General features: G+C 50.8%; 1 protein-coding gene and 1 long non-coding RNA gene across 2 annotated transcripts; one reads left to right on the forward strand and one right to left on the reverse strand.

The window, feature by feature from the left end:
- Nucleotides 1-206: 206 nt before the first annotated feature.
- LOC142042593 (uncharacterized) lies at nt 207-6,025 on the forward strand. The gene is made up of 3 exons (XR_012653809.1): nt 207-286; nt 798-939; nt 5,863-6,025. It is a non-coding gene; the product is annotated as an uncharacterized LOC142042593 (long non-coding RNA).
- An 11,550-nt stretch (nt 6,026-17,575) lies between these two features.
- LOC142042815 (uncharacterized) lies at nt 17,576-20,636 on the reverse strand. The gene is made up of 2 exons (XM_075053164.1): nt 20,570-20,636; nt 17,576-20,054 (listed from the first exon to the last, which is right to left on the reverse strand). The coding sequence occupies exon 2, from the start codon at nt 19,629-19,631 to the stop codon at nt 18,717-18,719; it is 915 nt and encodes a 304-aa protein (XP_074909265.1). The 5' UTR covers nt 19,632-20,054; nt 20,570-20,636; the 3' UTR covers nt 17,576-18,716.
- Nucleotides 20,637-23,341: the final 2,705 nt, after the last annotated feature.

The following is a 23,341-nucleotide window of genomic DNA, read 5'->3' on the forward strand; positions in this document are numbered from 1 at the left end:
ACGCCGCTTCCGTTTCCGCCCACCCCCACGCCGGCGCAGCCGCAGTTCCCGCCGAGCCCCGAGCGCCGGTCCGGGCGGCTCCAGCGTGCTCCCGCCGCCGCTGCCCCGGCACGGAGCGGCCCCCCCCCCCCCCGCCCGGCTCCAGCTCCGGGCAGCGCCCGCCACCGCCGCTCCAGCACGGCGCAACCCCGCTGCCGCTCCGTGCGTCCGACACGGACCCCGCCGTCCTCCTCGGGGATTTCCTCGGAACCCGCCGGCCGACTGCGCAGCCCCGCCACGGGGCCCGGTGAGCACCACCCCCCCGCGCGCACGTGGTCCCAGCCGCCCTGTGAGCCTCCCCCCCCCGCGCGCACGTGCTCCCAGCCGCCCCATGAGCCCCCAGGGCTCCCCCCGGCCTCGGCACCGGCGGCCCCCACCTCCCCCGGGCCACCCCGCCTCCGACGTTCGCGGTCCGAGGGGCGCCCGGCCCTGCTCACCTTCTCCCGAGGGGCAGCCGCAGCCCGGCCACTGCTCTGCTCCTGCCTGGGCTCCCACCGGCCCCGCCCCCGCCCCTCCCCCGGCAGCCCCCCCTTTCCAGGGAGGGGCCATCCCCATCAGCCTCACTGCCCGCACCTGCGGCTCCTCCAGCCCCAGCCCGCAGCTGGGGGACCGAAATCCAGAACAAAACTCCTCAACACCCACGGGAAGTTAAGCAGCAGGCACTTCCTTGATTGAATGAAAGATGGCAAGAGTCATCTGATTTGGAAGAGGTGTTAACTGGGGTCAAAATACAGATTTTAATACCCATCTTATTTTAGGTCTAAGACTTGGCGATTGCCAGGTATCATCTTTTCCATTTACCCAGGTCCACCAGCGAGGCCACAAGGGAGATTTCTTCCAGAGAGAGGATAGAGTTATTAAGTCTAAAGTCTACCATTTGCTTTTCTCCTTCATGAAAAGGTAAGTGGGTCATATATCATCACTAGTCACCCAAACAGTTAACCCTGAACTTTTCACCTGTCCTTTAATACAGTCAACTCCAAGCTAAATTTTTTCCGTCATTAAGAGGGGACCAAAGATCATGTAAAATATTATTATACTTTCTACAAATACATCCCCATCTTAGAGCTTTAGCTACTAGAGAAAGTCTTTGGAGTTTGGGGTCAGAGGAGCTGCAAGTATAAACCTTCATTCAGCTCTGTTTAGGATGTGTGATTTTTCTCTGGTTGTCTAAACCAGTCTAAATTTCCACAGATGGTCCCGACTCTGGGTGGCTCTAACAAGGATCCTGGAACTCCAGTAAATTCTAAACAGCGTTTTATATTTCAAATATGATGCCAAGTTCCTTTTTGCACTTGTCTCTACGGTTTTGGCAACTGACAGCCCCAAGGGGTGCTTGTACAAGTTCCTCCCGAAGGGCGAGTAAATTAATTCTTTTGTCCATGAGGTGGATGGTTTGGTAATGTTATAATTCACAACGCTATAATTCCTTCTTTCAAATAAAAAAAATAATTGCCTTTTAAATCCATCCCATTTAATTTGCTAAAATGATTCTCATTGTTCTGCATCTTTTCTCAAGTTTTGGTTAAATTCAATGTCAATATTCTCCACGGAACTAGATTTTCATCTGACTTTGGAATCGGAAGGCAGGCTGTTACTGAGGTTCAATTTTCTGTCTTTACAAAACTTTGAATCAATTACAAAACTTAGATTTTTTTTTTTTAATCCAAATTACAAAAACGGTTAATGTCAAGATTAATAGCTCAAACAATAATTGTTTCATTTTGTTTATCTCATGTTTAGAACTCCTCAAAAAAATACATACACCCTCTAAACACACAAAAAGATTATTGCCCTCGACAATATTCCTGATAGCAACCCCAATATTATAAACTTTACACAGCTGTTTTCCCAAATAGATAACGTGAAACTTACTTATAGATTTTCAGGTTTAAAGGGCCGGTTTCTTTAGACTTCCAATTTCTTGTTGGTGCTTTCTTTATTCTTGAATAATGAAGCCAAGGTTCTTCTCCCAGACCTTTACTGCTATAAGGGTTGTTAAAATGACTCGATACGGTCCTTTCCACTTCTCCGTGATTTTACATACATTCAGTCTCCTGGTCGGAAGGGATGCGCTGCTACGTCCAATTCTAAGGGTCCAGCTGTGGAGACATACTGACAAAGTTCCTGAAAAGAATTGCTTAAAGAAATCATAACACCTTTTAAAAACCTATCTCCAAAGGCACTCAAGATACTCAGAACATAGGACTCTTGATATGGTCTTTCATACAATATTTCATAATGACTTAAATTTTCTTTCTCTTCTGGCTATACTCTGATTCTTAATAGAGCCATGGGTAATGCTTTAACCCATGTGAGTGAGGTTTCCTGACAAATTTTACTCAACTGTTGCTTAAGGGTATAGTTCATTCTCTCTCTCTCTTTTTTTTTTCCCCTACTTGCTTGTGGTCTATGTGGGGTGTGATAGTCTCAATCTATAGATAATACTTTGCTCAGCTTGTCTCATAATCTTTGCTATAAAATGAGGGCCATTGTCAGATGACATTCTTACAGGCACCCCACATTTTGGTATTATCTCTTTGAGCAAGACTTTGAGTACTTCCCTTGCTTTGTTGGTGCGACAAGGGAAAGCCTCGGGCCACCCAGTAAAGATATCAACTAAAACTAGGATAGATCCTTCTTTTCAAGGCAATTCTATAAAATCAATTTGCTAATATTCTCCTAAAAAATTTCCTTATTTCATAATCCCAAAGATGATCTTATTACTGATTTGGGGATATTTTTATATATAAATTTCACATCCGCTTCTAATTGTTTAAACAATCTTTGTCGTATTTCACTTTCTGTTCCCCGATATACTTTGTGATGTTCAGCTCGGGCAATTTCTCTTATTATTGTGGGTGGGACTATTATTTGACCTGTCGGTGTTACAGCCTATCCTGTTTCATTTTGTTAGCCTGCAATCTAATAATTAATTCTTCATCTTTTTCGTTATAATTTGGAGTTTCTTTAGGCAATTTTATACTTTTCTCTGGAACTAGTGCTAGGATGCCTTTTTCCACAGCCTCTTTAGCAGCTTTATCAGCTAGTCGGTTACCTGCGTTCGGACCGGTCTTACCTAACTGATGTGCTTTACAGTGCATTATCGTGACTGCTGTTGGTTTTTGAATGGTTTCTAACAATTTCAGTATTTGTTCTGCGTGCTGAATGGTGGTTCCTTGTGCAGATAACAGTCCTCTTTCTCTCCATATCGCTCCATGCGCACGTACTGCTCCAAAAGCATACTTTGAGTCTGTCCAAGTGTTGACTCGCCTTCCTTGACTTAGTTCCAGAGCTCGAATAAGAGCTATCAATTCAGCCTTTTGGGCAGATATCGTCAAAGGCAAAGTTGGCAACGAAATTACCTCCTCAGTAGTTATTGTCTATCTTGATAAACATTTTCCTTCACAGATGGAACCACTTCCGTCGGTATGTAGTTCGCAATCCGTTTCTTCTAGCGGCACATCTCAGAGATCCAGTCAGCTGGAGTAAACTCTTTCAATTGTCTGCAAGCAGTCACGTTCCAGTTCTCCTTTAACTTGATCAGTTGTTGAAAATGCAACAGGGTTAACGGTGGTAGTAGTTTCTAGGTAAACATCTTCTTGTTCCAGCAACACCACTTGGTATTTCAGCATCCTGCTAGGGGATACCCAATGCCCCCTTTTCTGTTTTAGCACAACAGTTATCATATGGGAAACAAACAGTAATCCTTTGTCTTCAGGTTAAACTTACGAGCTTCCTGGATCAGTAGCACAATTGCAGCGACGGCTCTCAGACAACCACAGCATCCCAGACTCACATTATCTAATCGCTTCGAGAAGTAGGCCACAGCTCTCCCACTTGGCCCTAAATATTGGGCCAGGATACCCAGAGCTATACCTCTTCTTTCACGAGCAAAAAGTTCAAGTGTCTTTGTGAGATCTGGCAGGCCTAGGGCTGGCACCCCTATTACAGCCTGTTTCAATTCTTGGAAAGTAGCTTTCTTGGCATCGGTCCAATCCATTGTTTGAGGTTTTGAGCTGCTCCTATCAAGGTCAGACCAGCAAGCCACAATTTATAATCTACAGGTGACACCACTCAAGCATTCCCGGAAATGCTCATCATTAATTTTTTTAGTCTTAGGTTCGGGGAGACAACAAATTGCCTCTTTTCTCTCAGTTCCCAATTGTCTCTGTCCTTTTAGGATTTTAAAACTCATTTACATAAGTTTCTTCTTTCTGGGTTATTTGTTTTTTTTCTTTTGACACTCGATATCCACCGATTCCCCAAAAGTTCAAAAAGTTAATAGTTAGCTTTGTGCATTGTTCTTCCGTCTCAGCTACAATTAACAGATAATCCATATATTTCAGCAAGATTTCTTGATTATTTTTTTTCTTCCAAATCTCTAATTCTCGTGCCAATTTATTTCCAAAAATGGTAAGACTATTCTTAAAGCCTTGAGGCAAGACTGTCCACGTATATTGTGTTTTTCTCCCGGTCTCAGGATTTTACCATTCCAAAGCAAAAACCTCTTGACTACTGGGATCCAAGGGAATATGGAAAAAGGCATCTTTTCGGTCTAACACTGTGAGCCATTCTTGTTTCTCCGTTAGGGTTGTTAACAAAGTATAAGGATTTGCTACTACCGGATGAATATCTTGTACTATTTGATTTCTTGCTCTGAGGAGGTCTTGAACTAATCTATCATCTTTTTCATTAGCCTTTAACAGGCAAGATCGGGGTGTTATATCTGGATTCACATTCTATTAACAATTTGTATCTTAAAAATGTTTGTATTACCATTGCTAAGCCTTTCCGACTTTCCGGTTTTAGGGGGTATTGTTTAATTCTTACCGGATTCCATCCTGGCTTTAAATCAACTCTCACAGGTTCTGCTTTTTGGATTTACCAGGAAATTCCCAGTCCAGACGATTGGAATTACAGCATTAGACTTTGACTGGTATAATCTTCTGCTGTCGGTAACCATTCTGTTAACAACAAAGCCACTGCTTCGATACGTTTAGTTACTGGAATTAAAATTTTAATCTCTCCATTTTTTAATTTAATTTCTGCCTCTAAGTTCTCAAATAGATCTCTCCTTAACAGGAGTTTAGGGGAATTTGGCAAACACAAAAACTGCTGAGTGACCCGTTGCTTTCCTAATTTCATTGTTAAAGATTTAAAGAAGGGTCTAGTTTCTCTTTCACTTGTTGCACCGACACCACCAATTTCTTCAAAACTCAACTCTCCCTCTAAGGTATTTAAAACTGAAAAGGTGACTCTAGTGTCAATTCAAATTCAATTTTCTGTTCTCCCGGTTTAGCTGTAACCAGAGGTTCTGCTGGGAGACTCCCCTCCGGTCCCCGTCAGATACGTTCACTTAAAAAGAACAAATCTACATATGGCACTTTGTTCCATTTACTCTCTCTCCTACAAAACAACAGTAATTGCAATATAGTATTGTAACTCAGAGTTCTGTTTGTTTACCATTTTTCCTGCAATTCACCACAATGTGCCAATAAATGTCCCAACGGTGATGTTTTTGGTATCTTTTCATCAGCAGTTCCATTTCCTGCACTCTTATTTTTAAACAATTTTGCTAATGCCATTATACTTATATACATTCAAATACCAAATACCAAACAAATGCAAATGACAATTGTCCCAAATAATACACAAAGTCCAACCCAGCAATAGCTTTCGCTTATGACTTACAGGCAGACGCCTAGGCTTCCACTGCAGATGGGTACCCTCCAAGCCCCAACCCTGCGAAGCTTTCGCCGCGCCTCACGGGCAGGCTTTCCAAACAAATTCCAAAGCAGCGGCGCCTTACCTTTTTTCCAGGGAACGCTGCGAGGAGCTTTGCGAGTCAAGGGTGACGGTTCTCCCCGAGAATACCTCGGTGCCGGCCGGAGTTCGATCGACACTCGATCTCGTCCAGTCTCACTCACAAGGTCCCATCTGGGTCGCCAAAACCGTTCCCGAAATCCGGAATAAAACTCCTTAACACCAACGGGAAGTTAAGAAGCAGGCACTTTGTTTATCGCACCGCTGGGGACACGGGGGATCGCTCCTGCAAATGCCTGCCCCACTTAGCATCAAAATCCATCAGTTTTTACAGACTTTTCCTGTCAGATCATTGTTACGTAAGCTCCTTCCGTAAAAATGCATACTATGCTCATTCTTAAATTTAACCTTTATAATGATCGGTCCTTTGATTATATAACCTTATCAATATTCTTATTTAAAAACAATCATTGGTCAGTTACACTTAGCTCTGCTGACTGGCATCTTCGATACTCAAATCAAGATGGGAAGGGTAAGGGGGTTTCCAAGCAGCAAACTGGTGTCCACGACGGTTTCCTTAGTTTCCTGAAACAGAACGTAGAAAAACCAGTAACTTCCTGGTGAGGTTTCTAGTGTTAGCTCTTTCAAACTTTAACAATATTAAGGTTCCTAGAGTCACACGTAACACCGTTCCTAAAGTTTCTATGGCTACGTTTCGAACTTGACAATCCTATACGTTATGCTTCACAATTTTACTTCTTAATCAAAGCTAACTCTTCTATGTGATTAAATTTTGATTTCTTTACCAGAATATTTGCAACAGCTGGAGCCCAGCAGGAACAGGGGGGGCACGGCCCGACCCCCCCAGCGCCTCACCTCCTCCTCCTCCCCTGGGCTCCCTCACAGCCCCTCCAGTCATGCAAAGGGAGCGCAAACGCAGCCCAGAGGGCAAAGGGACGGATGGCCAGCGTTTATTCAGTCAGTTGCGTGCCTATTAAGTCATGCCAGCGAGTCTGCTCCGGGGCTCGGGGCGCCCCCCCCGCGCTCCCCCTGCCCCTCAGACACCTCTGATAGCATATTTCCATACATTCTGTATGGCACGTCTAAATATTGGGATGGTTTTAATATTTTATACCAGCTGTGGAAACTGGTTTGCTGCTAGGTGACTGTAAAAGTGAGATTTGGTAAATAATTATTAGAAATCTTATACTAACACTATGATTGAAACAACAGACAAAAGTATAGCCAAGCAATCGACTAGCAGAGGTAGGTACTCCTAAGTTTTGCAGTTCTTTGCTCTTATGAGGAGATGTTCCTGTATGCTAGATGAGAACAATGCTGAAACTGACCACACATGATTGAAACTGCGTTAAGCTTCAAGATCAAAGAACAAGGACAAGAATAAAGACTTCAAGGACAGCCAGCAAGAACTTCAAATGGGTCGGTGGTTGCAAAAGCAGCCCTTCGACTCAAATGGATCCTTCATTGCGCTTGATCGGATGTAGGCAGTACTATGATAACCGGTTGCCATCGTCTTTACGTATATGTATTCTAATCTGATTAACATGCAATTACTTATTCTATATAACCTGTTTGTGCTAAAGCTGTGGCATGCACGCTAGGTGGAACTATCCCCCGTGCATCCAGCGCTGCAATGAAGAATGCCTGCTTTCTAAAACTCCAAAACGAGTCTTAGGGAGTTTCTTCGACCGGCTTTTCAGTACCAGGGGTACAAGGGAGGAAAGGAAAAAAAAAAAAAAAAGGCAGTGGTGTGGGAAAGAGAGGGGACCAGGGGAGGGGCAGGGAGGGACCAGAACGCGGAAGAGGGGAGACAGGGCCCCGAGGGCCCGGGGCTCACCACAGCTCTTGTTCTTGGCGCTGCCAGGAGAATTTGCCAGTTCAGATGCTTCTTTCTGCTCCTCTCCCGCTCCCCTCCTCTTCTGTAACTCGGGCGGCACGGCAGTCCTCCCCCTAGGAGAACACGCGTCTCATAGGTCTTGCGAGACGAGGTCTCCTAGGCACGGAGCCTCGCTCGCTCGCACGCTACGTGGCCATACCACACCGTCGGTGCCGCATCCGGACCCTGCGGTGCACCCCGGAGGTCTGACCTGCTGCGGACTACGAAGAGGGGTCCTTCCACACGCGGAGAGGCAGGCTCTCTCTTGCCTGCAGCGGGAGGCAGCTGCTGGCTGGCCGGCCTTCCATTTCTTCTTCTCTGCCTTTCTCTGGCCCCTCCAGCTGCAGCTGCAGCAGCTCCTGCCCGCAGCCGGTAAGCACCCCGTCTGTACCTTTGTGCTCCCGCGCCGCGCAGAGAGAGAGGCCGGGCAGAGACAGCCCGTGCAAGCTTTCCTTGCTGGCGGCGCTTCCTTACCGGGAGGAAGCAACGAGCGCGGCGGCACCTCCCGCCGGTGCCGCATTGCCGTTACCGTCGGACGGCACGTGCAGGACCGGGGCAGCCCCGCGCACTCGCAGCCTCCGAGCTGCAGTACCGAACATTGGTCGCGGGGTGGCAGCGGCGAGGGCTTGGCATAACGAGCCAGCGCGCATGGGCGGCACCCCAGCTGCAGTACCGAAATTTGGTCGTTAGGTGACAGAAGAGAGCGCTGGCGAGAGGGGCCGCCACCGCGCATGCGCGGTTGCCGAGCAGCCATGGCGCGTTCCGGTTGCTAGGCAACAGCAGGAGCGCCGTAAACAGCGCTCCGCGCATGCGCTGTTGCCGCGGCGCCTTGTCGCGCTTCGGTTGCCAGGAAACAGCGGCGAGCGCCGCAAAAGGCGCAGCGCGCATGCTCGGTTGCCGAACGGCCGTAACGCGTCCCTGTTGCTAGGCAACAGCAGGAGCGCCGTAAACCGCGCCGCCGTGTCGCGCTTCTGTCGCCAGGCAACAGCGGCGAGCGCCGCAAAAGGCGCAGCGCGCATGCGCTGTTGACGAGGGACCGTAACGCGTCCCGGTTGCTAGGCAACAGCAGGAGCGCCGTAAACCGTGCCGCCGCGCATGCGCGGTTGCCGCGGCGCCGTGTCGCGCTTCGGTTACCAGGCAACAGCGGCGAGCGCCGCAAAAGGCGCAGCGCGCATGCGCTGTTGACGAGGGACCGTAACGCGTCCCGGTTGCTAGGCAACAGCAGGAGCGCCGTAAACCGTGCCGCCGCGCATGCGCGGTTGCCGCGGCGCCGTGTCGCGCTTCGGTTACCAGGCAACAGCGGCGAGCGCCGCAAAAGGCGCAGCGCGCATGCGCTGTTGACGAGGGGCAGTAACGCGTCCCTGTTGCTAGGCAACAGCATGAGCGCCGTAAACCGCGCCTCCGTGTCGCGCTTCGGTTGCCAGGCAACAGCGGCGAGCGCCGCAAAAGGCGCAGCGCGCATGCGCTGTTGACGAGGGACCGTAACGCGTCCCGGTTGCTAGGCAACAGCAGGAGCGCCGTAAACCGTGCCGCCGCGCATGCGCGGTTGCCGCGGCGCCGTGTCGCGCTTCGGTTGCCAGGCAACAGCGGCGAGCGCCGCAAAAGGCGCAGCGCGCATGCTCGGTTGCCGAACGGCCGTAACGCGTCCCGGTTGCTAGGCAACAGCAGGAGCGCCGTAAACCGTGCCGCCGCGCATGCGCGGTTGCCGCGGCGCCGTGTCGCGCTTCGGTTGCCAGGCAACAGCGGCGAGCGCCGCAAAAGGCGCAGCGCGCATGCGCGGTTGCCGAGCGGCCGTAACGCGTCCCGGTTGCTAGGCAACAGCAGGAGCGCCGTAAACCACGTCGCCGCGCATGCGCGGTTGCAGCGGCGCCATGTCGCCCTTCGGTTGCCAGGCAACAGCGGCGAGCGCCGCAAAATGCGCAACGCGCATGCGCTTTTGCCGAGCGGCCGTAATGCGTCCCGGCTGCTAGGCAACAGCGGAGGGCTCAGAGCCGGCGCGCGAACGCCGGACTGCAGTACCGCACTTTGCCCACAAGGCGGCAGCACCCGAGGCGGCGGCGCTGCTGCGCACCTGTGCGGTGCCGGCGCTGCTGTTCCGCGCTTTGCGCGCTGAGCGCCCGCCCACGTGGGGCGGCAGCGGCGTTTCCTTACCGGGAGGAAGCAACGAGCGCGGCGGCACTTACCCCCCGTGCTGCACTGCCGTTACCGTTGGACCACGGGTGCCGTTACAGGGGCACCACCGCGCCTTTGCAGCCTCCGAGCTGTAGTACCCGATTTTGGTCGCCGGGCAGCAGCATCCCCACAACGCTCCTCTTCGGAGCATCAGCTGGATGAGGGATGACCGACAGCTCAGCCCAGAAGAGACCAGACACAGGCGGCAACTACTTACTGGGGGCACAGGGCTTACGTTGCCCTGCCCTTTCCCCACTCGCAGCCCAGGCAGTCATCTTCATCGCCTCCGTTCCAAAAAGCACCCGAGTGGCTGGAGCGTTTACAGCAGTCAAGTGCAAAGAACAGTCAATTGGGGTGGTCGCTTCTGCCCCTGCCCCCCCCCCCCCCCCGTTATCTAGAGAGGAGAAGCAGCACAGGGAACCTGCAAATGGCAGGGGGGAGGGGGGTGGTCCCCTGGAGCAAGGCCCAGGGACTGCTGTATCCCTCTGCATGTGGCATCAGGGTTACGGGAGTGACAGCAGCCAGTCAACAGATGCTGGCGAGAGATTTAAAACAAAAAAACCCGCCCGGTTCAGGTGACAGCCTGAAGGCAGGCCACAAGAGACCCAAAGCTGCTTTGTGCCAGAGGGGCAGCTCTGTTCAGCAGGGAACGCCATGTCCCAGCGCACCAGATGCCAGCGGCCCACCTGCAAGAGAACGATACCCTGGCCACCCTGGGGCTCAGTTGGGGTGGGCACACCTTTCCTCACCTCTGTGCTGTCAGAACTCTGCTCTCCTAATCCTGCACGCACGCAAGGCTTCTTGTGCGGGGCTCGACTCTTATCGAAGAGACGCTGCACGGTGTTCCTTACCGCCCCGCCCCCTGGCGTGCAAAGCAATTAGACACGAAGCAGGGAAAGCAAAGAGGCCTGTCAGGATAGTAGATGTCCTCAGCAGAGGACCACAGAGCCCTCAAGGTTCCATCTTTGCTCCCTACAGGAGCGTGGCTCCGCGCTCCTTGCCGCTCCCGCCAGCAAGCGTCACAATTGCCCTTTGCTGCCTGCAACACGCAGTACCTGCACGGCCCCAGTACTGCCGCTTACAGAGCGAGAGGCGCTCGCTATAAAGCGGCAATGAAGAACAAGGATGGCCCGTCAAGATGTCAGGACAAACATAGAGAGCCTCCAGCATTAGCCAGGCAGGGCTTGCAACTCACCTCGTGTCGTGGTTTAACGCCAGCCAGCAACAAAGCCCCACGCGACCGCTCACTCGCTCCCCCGCCCCCAGTGGGACAGGGAGACAATCGGAAGGGCGAAAGTGAGAAAACTCGTGGCTTGAAACGAAAACAGTTTAATCATTAAAAAGACACAACAACAACAACAACAACTTGTAAGGAAAAGAAGAAGAAAAAATGACAGAGAATGGGGTGCAGGCAGCATGCCAGGGGTCTGGAGCCTGAAGGATGGGGGGGGGTTGGAATATGGAGGAGGGAAATGAAGCGGGGGGGGGGGGGGCAGGAGATAGGAGAGCAGGGGATGCGGGGGGAAACAACTCACCTGGGTTAAAAACTCACATGGGTGAAGGGGGTGGGCTGGAGCAGCGGGGGGCATATGGGGGAGAAACACACACCGGGGAGAGGGTAGGTGAGGGTACAAAGGTGCATGGGGGACACGGGTGGGGATGACCTACCCCAGGGAGTCCACCCAGGATGATCCACAGCAGGTAACTCACCTGGGATAACCCGCAACAGAGCATCCACACCAGATCATCCACACTGGGAGGACCCCCAGCAACGCCCCTCAAACTGCCTGTGCTTCATCCCCAGTCTTCCCCAAACTGGGGAGTTTTTTGCTTTTTCAAAATACTCAGTTTGGGGTGTGATTCAGTGCTCTTCCACAACATAAAAAGGGGTGAACTTTTGGGTGTGGTTTGTGCATGAAAACGGGGTGGGTTTTTTGCTTTCCAGCTGCACCAATCCAGGCGGATTTGGCCTTCCCAGGAGTCCCAAATTTGTTTGGTTTTTTCCATTGCAGACCCAGAATCAGGGGGTTTGGGGTTGTCCTGGCTTCAGCTGGAATAAAGTTCATTTTCTTCTGAGTAGCTGGTATAGGGCCATTTTGGATTTAGGATGAGAATAATGTTGACAACACCCCGATGCTGTAGTTGTTGCTAAGCAGTGTTTATACTAAGTCAAGGACCTTCCAGCTTCTCATACCGCCCTGCCAGCAGAGGCTGGGGGTGCACAAGAAGAGTCGCTGAGCTAAAGGAGGATTCCAGGTAAACAGGTCAGCTCGAAATACACCACCTCCTTTAAAAGTTAAGAGCGATTGGAACACTTAAGATCAGCATTTAGGCTAATCGATACCATTTTGAACACCTTCTTAGCATACAAGTAAACACTCTTGCCGGTGTTGGAAAACATCTCCTCCCTTCCTTACAGCACTGCTGCAGGGAGATAACCCTGGGAGGCTGCGGGATGAGGTCGTACACAATCAGAATCTACGCTTACGGATCCGCCACAACAGCTACAGCCCTTGCGTTGCTGCTGCTGCTTTGCATCTTGCTTGTTTGGTGAATAAAGCTGAAAGTGAAGTGGAAAACTTCAAAGAGCAAAATGAAAAATAAAGAATAAATCTCAATCATTCACTTTACACTAAAAAGGTGTGCCCATGCTTATATACATCCAATAAAAATACTTATACTGTAAAAGTATTTGATTTTCCTTTTCCATTACCTTAACTTGCACAGCTCTGAATTCATACCATTAAATTATCTCTCTCCAAAGTACACAGTTATAATGGGACTAGGGGTTTTTGTGCGTGTTACAGAACGCGGAGGGACACCTGGCCAGCTGAGCTGCCCAAGAGAGGTGCTACTGAAGTGCCAGGGAAACGCACCATTGAAAGCCAGACAGAAAGAAAGTACTTCAGAGCACTCCGTCAAAACATCAGGAAAAAAACCCCATAACATTCAGTTGCCTCTCTTTTTAAATGTTTAGACAAATACCTAACTGCTTACATACACCTAACAAATCATATACTACAGCTATTTGGCAGTTGCAGTTTAAACAATGCAAGTCAATTTGTAAAATCCCCAGTGCTGCAATACCTCAGACTACTAAAAAGGACTGGCGGGTTTCCTAATGCTTTTGGCAGTACTGAAGCATGCAGAGCAACGCGTTTTCATGTTATCTCGACTGTTACAACTGAGAAACCAAAGACCAGTGATGCCATCAACTTTAGGAAGATGGGCTGTGCTTGGGTCTTTGGAAGGAAATTGACTTTTTTTTTTCCGCTCTTTTTTTAAAGAGAGTGAAAAGTCTTGTTACTGATGACTTCTACTGTCAAGTCGATCACCTCTGAAGATCCACTCTGACAGGAAGTTCATAAAACAAAATTTCTTTGAGAGAGAAAGACTTCCATTTTGGAAAAATCTCTCTCCAACTGAAGTCAAAATTACACACTGTAGGTTAAAGGAAAAAATACATTACTGAAGCAGTAACTCATCAAAACCACCTCAGGACTCCCTGTCACTAGTTACAAGGCTGCTAATGCTTCCTGGGAAAGCCTGGAAAACACAGATGCGACGCCCATTTGTCCTGTTTTGTCCACGTCTCTTCTTTGACCTTGATTGCTTTTAGTACAGATGCTAATTATCTCCGTAACGTTTTTGAGTACTACTATAAGATATTTTAAAAAACTCATTGACTGTAAAAGCATAAAGGTTTTATCATGAAAACAAAGTCTGTTTCTTCTGAACAGCTGAACTCTTACCAACAGTTTCTTCCCTCTTTTAGTACAAAATTAGTTTCAAAGTATCATTTACTAGCAAGCACACAGAAACAGAAGATTATGCTTTCAGGAAGAGAAAATAAACTGAGGGAAGTAAACTTTGTATAGGTGTAACATGCTCCAGAACAGAACTTATTTTTAGTATTTGTGTTAAAATATTTCATGTTAAAAAAAAAAGTAGAAGGAGAGTTGGCACACTCTCAATGTTAAAGTCCATACTGCAAGAACCTTTGCAAAAATGCAGACACACATCGTAGGTGTACCTTGTACTTGCAGGCCACTATGGAATCTTTCCATCTGTCTCGTACCGTCACGGCAGAAGAAAGGGCAACCACGGCGAAATGGTGCCAGCTGACATCCAGCTGAGGGAAGAAAAAAAACATTAGCACAAAGCTGGGTAGGAATCCAAAGCTGCCTTTTTTTTGTGAAGGTTTGTGAAGACAGTACGACTGAGCGGAGAAAAAGTATTTTTGTGTCATCTTCGGTACAGTTGACGACACAGGCCACTAGCGCTTTTGCATTTTTCAGACAACCGTGCCTTTTTTTTTTCCCCTTTCTTTTTTGACTCATTGGCAACTTTACTTTCACTAGAACTCACTTTCCTAGATACACGCAGGTGACACACATAGAGACCTACCTACATTTTCTCGAGCCTTAGTATAGCCGAGCCTTCATCACCCTATACGTCCCAAGTTGAGTATTTTTGCTAAAGAGCACAGCAACACATCTGTCCTTGTGAACTGCCTCGTTGCAAAAAAGGAATCATTTTTTCCAGGCTGTTGCTCCAAACGGGCAAGATCTTTTAAAACTGCAGTTGTGCCACCAAACCCGCTCAGGGTCCCTCCTAGCTTTTGACCGCCCTGAGATTTAACAGCCACATGCTCCATTCCATCTTCCAACAGCAAAAATACGCTAACGCTCTCGGACCCAGAGCGCAACCCTACAGATGTCCACGCACACACCCTGCTGTTTTGATGAGGAGCCACCGAGCACCCCTACGAGCACAGCTGCACGCGCCAGATCGGTTTCCCCTCCGCCATGAGTTACCGGTTTCAGTGAACGTAGTTTCTGACGCTTTAAACCGAAAACCGTATCTTGATGCTTCGCCACAGTAGAAACGACCTATCGCTAGAACGCTACAAAAACGCAGTAACACCAATTGCAAACCCACAGCAGCAATAGCTCCAGAAATATTTAGACCAGGAACAAGGGAGAAAAACAAAACAGCTTCAACTCACGCACAGGGGAGCGGCAGGCAGAGAAAAGGGTCGGCATTCTGAGCCCTTACAGAAAACGGGCATTCTCCTTCCATTCCTCAGCCCGTCCGTTAAGGTCTAAATACCGCAACACTAGTACAGCAACGTCGAGAGTAGGGAAAAGCAGCCCTGCCGCTAGACTTGCCACTGACCCATGCTATTTACGTAGCAGGACGCGTACGCAGAGGGACACGGTTTGCCACACACAACCCTGAACCTCCTGAAAATTTACGTTTACCAAAAAAAGCCATTTGGAACATACTGCCAAACAACATTCGGCAACAAAGCTTTGATGCGTTTAACACACGCAAGTTTTTGGTCACTTGCTATTTGCTTCCTGTTGCTGCTGCTGTTCTTCCTTCAGAAATTCTACTTGTCGCCAAGTTACTCACTGCTGGTTCAAGCATTTGCTTTCCTGGTATTACCAGCACATTCACAGAGGCAAGTAACTTAATTGCTCTTCTACAGTTATCCAAATGACAATTACAGCCATGAAAGAGAAGGAGAGGTCAGGCAGCAGAAGAGCTCTGCAGGCTGGCACCTGTCAATATTGCACTCTCCAAGAACAAACAACAACAAAACAAAACCATGACCCTGTATCCTTTTTTTTTTTTTCCCCCCTTCTTCTTTCAGAGCTCATCCCTGCCTCAGCATTTTGTCTTGTCAGAGCATGAAGCGCAGGTGATCTGTACCCTGATGACTTTTGCATGTGATGAATGCCTGTTCAGAAATAGTCCAGATCTGCAAGACTGGTGTCATTTTTATGGTTTTAATCATCGTAACTCAAATTTTATTTACTCACGCATTTGTGAGGAAACTAATTAACTTTTAGACACTGCCTCTCCTTTTTTTGGGGGGTGGGGGTGGAAATGTGTTAGAGACTGAAAAACATTACGATTCAGAGCTCCCAACCACGAGGGAGTGGTGGAGAAATCATTGAAAGCAAAGACCAACAGCAGCAACATCAACTGAAAGTTGGCTTTCATTCCGATCACGTACTTAAGCGACTCTCCAAGTCTAGGCCTCGGTCCTAGGAATGACTAGTCCCTTTTTGGAAGGACAAACTTTTTCACTTAAAAGTCCTAGACTGAAGACTCCGCTGAACGGAATGGGGATTGTGCCACGGGACAACATGCCATCAACACTCTTAATGGGGAAGGAAAAAAAAAAAAAAAACCCAACCAAAAAAAAAAATCAAGTTTAAGTACCAGTTCCCATCATGTTTCACTCATTACATTTCTACTGGCATCTAGGTGCTCAAAAATGAACTACAGGGACACCACATATTCCTAAAAATTCAGTTATACATAAAAAAATAAAAGGCTATTTCCAACTTGCCCATAAAATCAGTATGAACAGAGAGAAGAGAAACACTTGACCCCCTAAAGAAGCTAACAAGCAGCTCTGAATTTACCAGACAGGAAATTTCATTCTTTCACCTGAAACAAAAACACATCAAGGGACCAGTTCAGGAACAGAGCACGATCTCTTAACAGCAATTTTTCCATCAGCTTTTCTGCACTAGCAGCAAATTTGCCTTCTCTGTGGGTTTAACGTGGAGCATCTGTAGTGCCCTTGAACTCGCAAGTGTTCGTCTCCGCTCCCCCAGCCCGATACGTGCGATTACCTGAGCAGCAAGCGGAATTAACCAGGCAGGATTTTCTTCGTGTGACGCGGAAGGTGACGCTGGGAGAAGAGGAGACAAAGAAATGAACCTGCTTGTCACACCCAGCCAACGGTGAAAAGACAGGGGAGGATTCTGCCGGAAGGGCTCTGCACCCCAGGAGCTCCCGCCAGCCGGTTTCTCTCCCGTTTGCCCGGTAACGAGGGGACGATGACACCTCACCCGCATCCCCTCGTGGCAGGGGGCTACCCCAGGAGAGCCGGGGGACCCCCACCTCGCTTCTGCCCGCGGGAACGGACCGGGAGAGACCCTCCATGCAGAGAGAGGAGCGTGGCGTGGATTGCATCCCCGAGGGAAGAGGCCGGGCTCTCCGCTGGCAGAAGGACAACTCACCTCCCTGCTGCTCGGAGCTACTTGCTGTGGACAGCCCTGCCTGCGCCCGGCCACTCTTCCGCCGTGCTGGGAGCGCAGTCCGGCCGACGGACGCTCCAGCGAAAAGACGCTCCAGCTAATCGCGCCTCCTGCTCGTTACAGCCGCAGGTACTTTCGCCTCTGGCTAATGCACGCTCCAGAGAGTGGACACCCCGCCTCGTTCCAGCTCCCGCTTGCTACAGTTCTGGCTCGTGGAAGCCCCAGCTCCGCACTGAAGCTCCGGCTGATTTCAGCTGCTTCTCCTTACAAGCTCCAGCTACATGCAACGGTCTGGGCTTTCCATAAGGTTGTATATCAACTGCTGTCAAAACTGGAGCATTAGGATTAAACATCAGAGTTACACGTCAAGTAAATATCCGTTAGTTTGGGCTATTAATTACTTAACAACTATTCTGAGCAGTGCAGAAAGAAGAGCTGGACTCAAAGAGGGCACGTGGGGTCTGAAAAGCGCCTTGTCCCCCACAGACCGTCGCAGATGTTGAGTTCGGCCTGCTGCGTGCCGGCCTCCCGAACTTCGGCGTCCGACACAACCAGACCCCCATCTCCGGGGAGGGACCACGCACTCTGCCCGCCCCCCGCTTCCCCCCGCAGCCCCCAACACCCTCCCACCCGCCTGCAAAACCAGCCAAGCCGGCTCCCGCTTTTGGCCCCCACACCAGCTGACTCGGGGCCCATTTGGGAGCCAAAAAACACGGCTGCTGAGCCTGTTCTCAAGGCCCAAACACGCAGGGCCAGACCTCTGTTTCTGGGCCCAAAGCCGCGCAGCTCGGTCTGTTTCCGAGCCCCCAAATCAGCCACACGAGCCTGTTGTCAAGCCCCAGGAACAGAAAACTTGTTCTCCATTTCTGACCTTGCAGTGCCCACGGGTGACGTCGAGCGTCACCACCCCACAGCCCTGCACCCCCGGGGCCCCACACGTAGTTTCAGGGAGTGCTCGGGACCTGCGGAGGGCCTGGCCCCACGCCTCTGCGGGGCAGCCCCAGCACAGGCAGGGAGTCGCTTCTCGATTGCCATTTCAAGCTTTATTTCCCCACCATCACCGGCATGGCCAGGCCCCCACCCCAACCCCCCCAGCCGAAGCACCCCCGCGGGTAGCCGGGCCCAGCCACCCGGAAAACAAGAAAACCAAAGAGGGAACAAGACAGACAACATGGGGAAAGGCACGGAGAAGGACACAGACACAGAGAGAGCATGGGAGGGATAGGGAGCAGGACAGAGAGATGGAGCAAGAAAGGAAAAAAGGACAAGAGGCAGAACCAAGGGAAAGAGAGACAAGGACGGGGAGCAGGACAAAGGGACGGAAGAGGGGAAAAAAAAATAGCAACGGGCTGCAGGACAGAGATGAAGGGATTAAATAGACACAGGGAGCATGACAGAAGGACAGAGAGAGACAAAAGGGACAAAGAGCAGGCCAGCATTGGAGGGGAAAAAACCAACTGCAATGGGCAGTGGGACAGAGATACGGAAAAAGAAAAAAATACTGAGGAACAGAAAAAAAGAAAGAAGCGACAGCTAGCTGGACAGGGGGACACAGTTAGAAAAGACGGGAGAGGGAATGGGGCAGAGAAAGACAGACAGAAAAGGTAGCAAAAGAAAGGGACAGCAAGGCAGGGTGGGGGGGAAGGGACAGGGGTCTGGACAGAGATGGAGAAATAAGCAGCAGGGACAGAGGAAAAGAGACAGAAAGAGGGACAGGGAACATGGCAGAGAAGGAAAAATCAGGACAGGGGCAGGACGGAGATCAAAAACTGGGACGGTCCTCAGGACAGAGAGGAATACGAATACGAGCAGGGAGCGGGACAAAGGGATACAGCGAGAAACGACGGGACAGGAAGCAAGACAGCGCGACAGACAAGAACAATGACAATGAGAGAGAGAGAGAAAGACAGAGACCGTGAGAAGCACAGGGGGTTGGGGAATTTACAAAGAGAGGTATCAGGAGCCCTGCAGAGAGAGGGAGGATGAATAGAAAAGGGGCAGGAAGCAGCACAAAGGGTCACAGAGAGTAAGAGATGACCAGGAAGGAGGACGGGGACAGCGAGATCCAGAATGACAAAAATAAACAGCAACAGCGAGCAAGACAAAGGGATAGAAACAGAAAGTAGGAAGAAGAGAGACAGGAAGGCAGGGACACAGAGCGGCACATACAGGCGCAGAGAGGAAAAGAACGCCAGGGAACAGGCCAGAGAAATTGGGAGGTGGGGAAAGAGGCAAATGCAGATCAGGACAAGGAGATGGAAAAGGAAAAAACAGCGACTGGCTGCAGAACAAAGATGGGGGGCGGGGGGGGGGGAGAGGAAGAGCGAGCAGGACAAGAACGCAGAGAGAAAAAGAAAGGGGGGCACTCGAATGAGAGAGAGGGAGAAAGGGGGAGAGGAAGAGGGAGCAGGACAAGAGAATAGACAGAAGAGGAGAGGCACAGGGAAGCAAAATAAAAAAAAAAACCAAACAAAAAAACCCCAAACGTCACAGCAGCATGAGAAAGCTAAGGGGCCAGGAGAGGGGGAGGGAGGGACCGGGACGCACAAGAGGAGCGACAGGGCCCCGAGGGCCCAGGACTCACCACAGCTCTCGCTCTTGGAGCTGCCAGGAGACCTTGCCAGTTCAGACACTTCTTTCTCCTTCTCTCCTCCCTTCCTCTTCTGTAACTCCAGTCGCTTGGCTGTCCTCCACATAACGGAACATGTGAGCGTCTCACGGCTCTTACGAGATGAGGCCTCCTAGACACGTAGTCTCGCTCACTCGCTCACTACGTGGCCGTACCATGCTGCTGGTCACGCATACAGACCCTGGTGGTCTGACCTGATGTGGACTACGAGGAGGGATCCTCCCACACCCAGAGAGGCAGGCTCTCTCTTGCCTGCAGCGGGAGGCAGCTGCCGGCTGGCCGGCCTTCCATTTCTTCTTCTCTACCTTTCTCTGGCCTCTCCAGCTTCAGCAGCTCCCGTTCACAGCCAGCAAGCGCTCTGCCTGTCCCTCTGTGCTCCCGCGCCGCGAGGAGAGGGAGGCCAGGCAGAGACAGCCCACGCGAGCCTGAGGCTGCTGCAGTCAATGGCATCCCCGGGGACGAACGGACAACCGCACTCACAGCGTGGCCTCTGGGAGAGGGAAAGAGGCAGCAGCGACCGTTATTACCGTAGCTCGACCCTGGCCGGAGCCCCTCCTTCCACAGGGGCTTCCGCAGACGCCGCTCGCTCCCCGCGCCGCTGCTAACGGCACCCACGTTCAGGGAGACTCGAGAACGTCGGAGGGCCAGCTTGCTGCCCTCACGACAGGGCTCGGGGGCTGCCTGCGGCTACAGCACAGGCTTCAGGGGAGGGGCTGGAGCTGGGGGCAGCCGCACTGGCCGAGCGGGGCCGGGGGAAGGCGCCGGGGGAGCTCCGGCGACTCGGGGAGGCGCCCGCTGGCCGCGCCTGGGGGGTGCCCGCCTCCGTCCCCTCTTCCCTTCTATCGGCTCTCGGGGAACTGCCTGGCGCTGCCCTGGCCCGGCTCGCCTCCGGCGGACCGGGAGCCTGCCGCGGCGGCCGCTTCGCAGCTTCCCGTCCCGCCAGCCCCGGGCGGGCAGGAAGCACCCCCCGCCCCTGCCCCCGCCGGAGGGGATCGCTCGCCTCACCCGCGGTCCCGGCGCTCGCCCGCTGCCGCCGAGACCCGCGCCCTGCGCGCCACCACTCTGCTCCCGGGCATCGCGCATGCGCCGGCCGCCGACGGCGCGCCGGAGGGGCCGGAGCCGGCGCGCGGACGCCGAGCTGCAGTACCGCACATTGTCCACAAGGAGGCAGCAGCAGAGGGGCGGCGGCGGCGCTGCTGCGCACCTGTGCGGTGCCGGCGCTGCAGTTCCGCGCTCTGCGCGCCGAGCGCCGGCCGACACCGCGCGCGTGGCGCAGCAGCGGCGTTTCCTCACCGGGACGCAGCAGCGAGCGCGGCGGCACCAGCCCGCAGGGACCGCGGCATCGCATTGCCGTTACCGGCGGACGGCAGCCTGGAGCGCGGCGCCAACCTGCAGTACCAGCTTTTGGTCCCCGGGTGGCAGCAGCGCGTGCTGCACGCCACTGCGCATGCGCGATCGCCGAGCTGCAGTACCGCCCGCTCGTCGCCGGGCCGCAGCAAAACAGCGTTTGATGGTCTGTGGTAGTTCTACGAGAAACAAGCTAAAAAGGGTTGTTCGGTTTGTGAAATACCAGGATTTTTCTACCTGTGATCACTGCCTGAAGGCTGTTAAAGAGTAATAGCTTGATCATCTAGCTAGCTAGCTATTACTTACTTTGCTTGATTACTACAGTTACTATTATTGAAAGCACCTCCTTTTATAAAGGGCAAATACTGACTTTAAAAGCTTTCAGTGACTCAACAGAACTGCCTTTACTTTTGATAGGTTGCCAGCTTCTTCAAATCAAGCTGCAAGAAACATCTTACCTTCAAGGCTGAACATTCTGCCCCCCCCCCCCGGAATTAAAGACAAAACTGTGGTTCACTATTTTCTAATAAAACCTAAGTGGTAAAACACTTCCTCTAAGGGAACTAACTACTACATCCCATTCACTGCAGGTTTCTTAGTATCGTGTTGTTACCTGCTTCAAATGCTTTTTTGTATAAGACAGACATCAAAGTGAGGCATTACTGGATTTACCTTTATTACACACACCACCCTGGTGCCATGGAGGACCTGCTTTAAAGTATCAGGAACATACAATTTCTGCACTTGATCTCAAGTATGCCTGCACGTAAAAAGCTATGAAAATGTGCTCTTAGGTAACAAACCTAGACAAGCAATTATTCACTCCCATCCTTTGGTTCTCAGTACTTCAACTGGATGTAGTCAAAGATGTCTTTTTCACATTCTACTAGCTAGGGCCTCCCCAGAAACTCCTGCAAGCATATTACAGATGGGATTTAAGAGGTAGAAATTCCATACAGCTGCCAAATGCATTGGAAGATTAAGACAAACTGGATTTGCACAGAAACCACAGACCTTTTAATACAGTCACAACAACAGTCACAAAGGTGTTTAGGTATTAATTCATATTAGCATCAAAGGAAGTAAGCCATCTAATTACCTTTGGGGCTACATGATTGTTCAGTTTTAAAACAAGAAAAATAGCCAGTCCTGTCCTGTCCTGCTCTCCTGGCCAAGAAAAGACACAACTGAAAGACACAGATAATCTTGTTAAAAGAATAGGAAAACAGACATGTACTGTGCACGGCACTCAGACCCAATCTTCAGACAAAAAAAAAACCAAACCCTCTCTAAATCAGTCTGGATGGCCCAAAGGGATATCTTCTTGGTGTCACAGTACTGCCCTGTACGTAAGCAGGCTGTCTCTCCCTGCTATAATGACATCTAACACAGGCAAGGAAACAGCAAAAAATTTAGGAAACTACAGCATTTACCAGAAGCATTTCCAATACATTTAGGAAACAATTTAAGGAGAAGATCATGCAGAGCATATAACCAGGAATAATACTCTGCACAAGGCTTGAACTGACCAGCCTAGGGGATGGATCATGTACTCATTGATTGTGAAGCCCATTTCCAGAATATGAGTTCTCATGTTTTTACTGAATGTATCACTGCCTATGAAATACAGCGCACCACAGTAATTCTGACTTTGGGGCATAATCTGGAATAAGAGAGAATCATAAAGTCATAGAATGGTTTGGGTTGGAAGGGGCCTTTAAAGGTCATTTAGTTCCAATTCCCCTGCTATGGCAGGGACATGTTCCACTAGATCAGGTTGCTAAAAGCCCCATCCAACCTGACCTTGGACACCTCCAATGATGGGGCACCCACAACGTCTCTGGGCAACCTGCTCCAGTATCTCACCACCCTCATAGTAAATAAGTTCATCCTTACATCCAATCTAAATCTACCCTCTTCACAGTTTAAAACTGCCGCCCCTTGCCCTGTCACTGTAGGCCCTGCTAAAAAGTCTCTCCCTGTCTTTTCTTATAAGCCCCTTTTAAATATTGGAAGGCTGCAATAAGGTGTCCCCAGAGTCTTCTCTTCTCCAGGCTGAGCAACCCCAACTCTCTCAGCCTTTCCTCACAGGAGAGGTGTTCCAGCCCTCGGATCATTTTTGTGGACCTCCTCTGGACCCGCTCCAACAGGTCCATGTCTTTCTCATACTGGGGACCCCACAGCTGGACACAGTACTGCAGGTGGGGTATCACCAAGAGCAGAGTAGAGGGGGAGAATCACCTCCCTTGACCTGCTGGCCATGCTGCTTTTGATTCAGCCCAGGATATGATTGGCGTTCTGGGCTGCAAGTGCACGTTGCTGGCTCATGTCCCATTTTTCATCCACCGGTATCCCACAGGGCTGCTCTCAATCCATTCATCCTCCAGTCTGTATTGACACTGGGGGTTGCCCCGACCCAGGTGCAGGACC

Source organism: Buteo buteo, chromosome 21 (genome assembly GCF_964188355.1).
Source record: "Buteo buteo chromosome 21, bButBut1.hap1.1, whole genome shotgun sequence".
NCBI classification, from domain to species: Eukaryota; Metazoa; Chordata; class Aves; order Accipitriformes; family Accipitridae; genus Buteo; species Buteo buteo.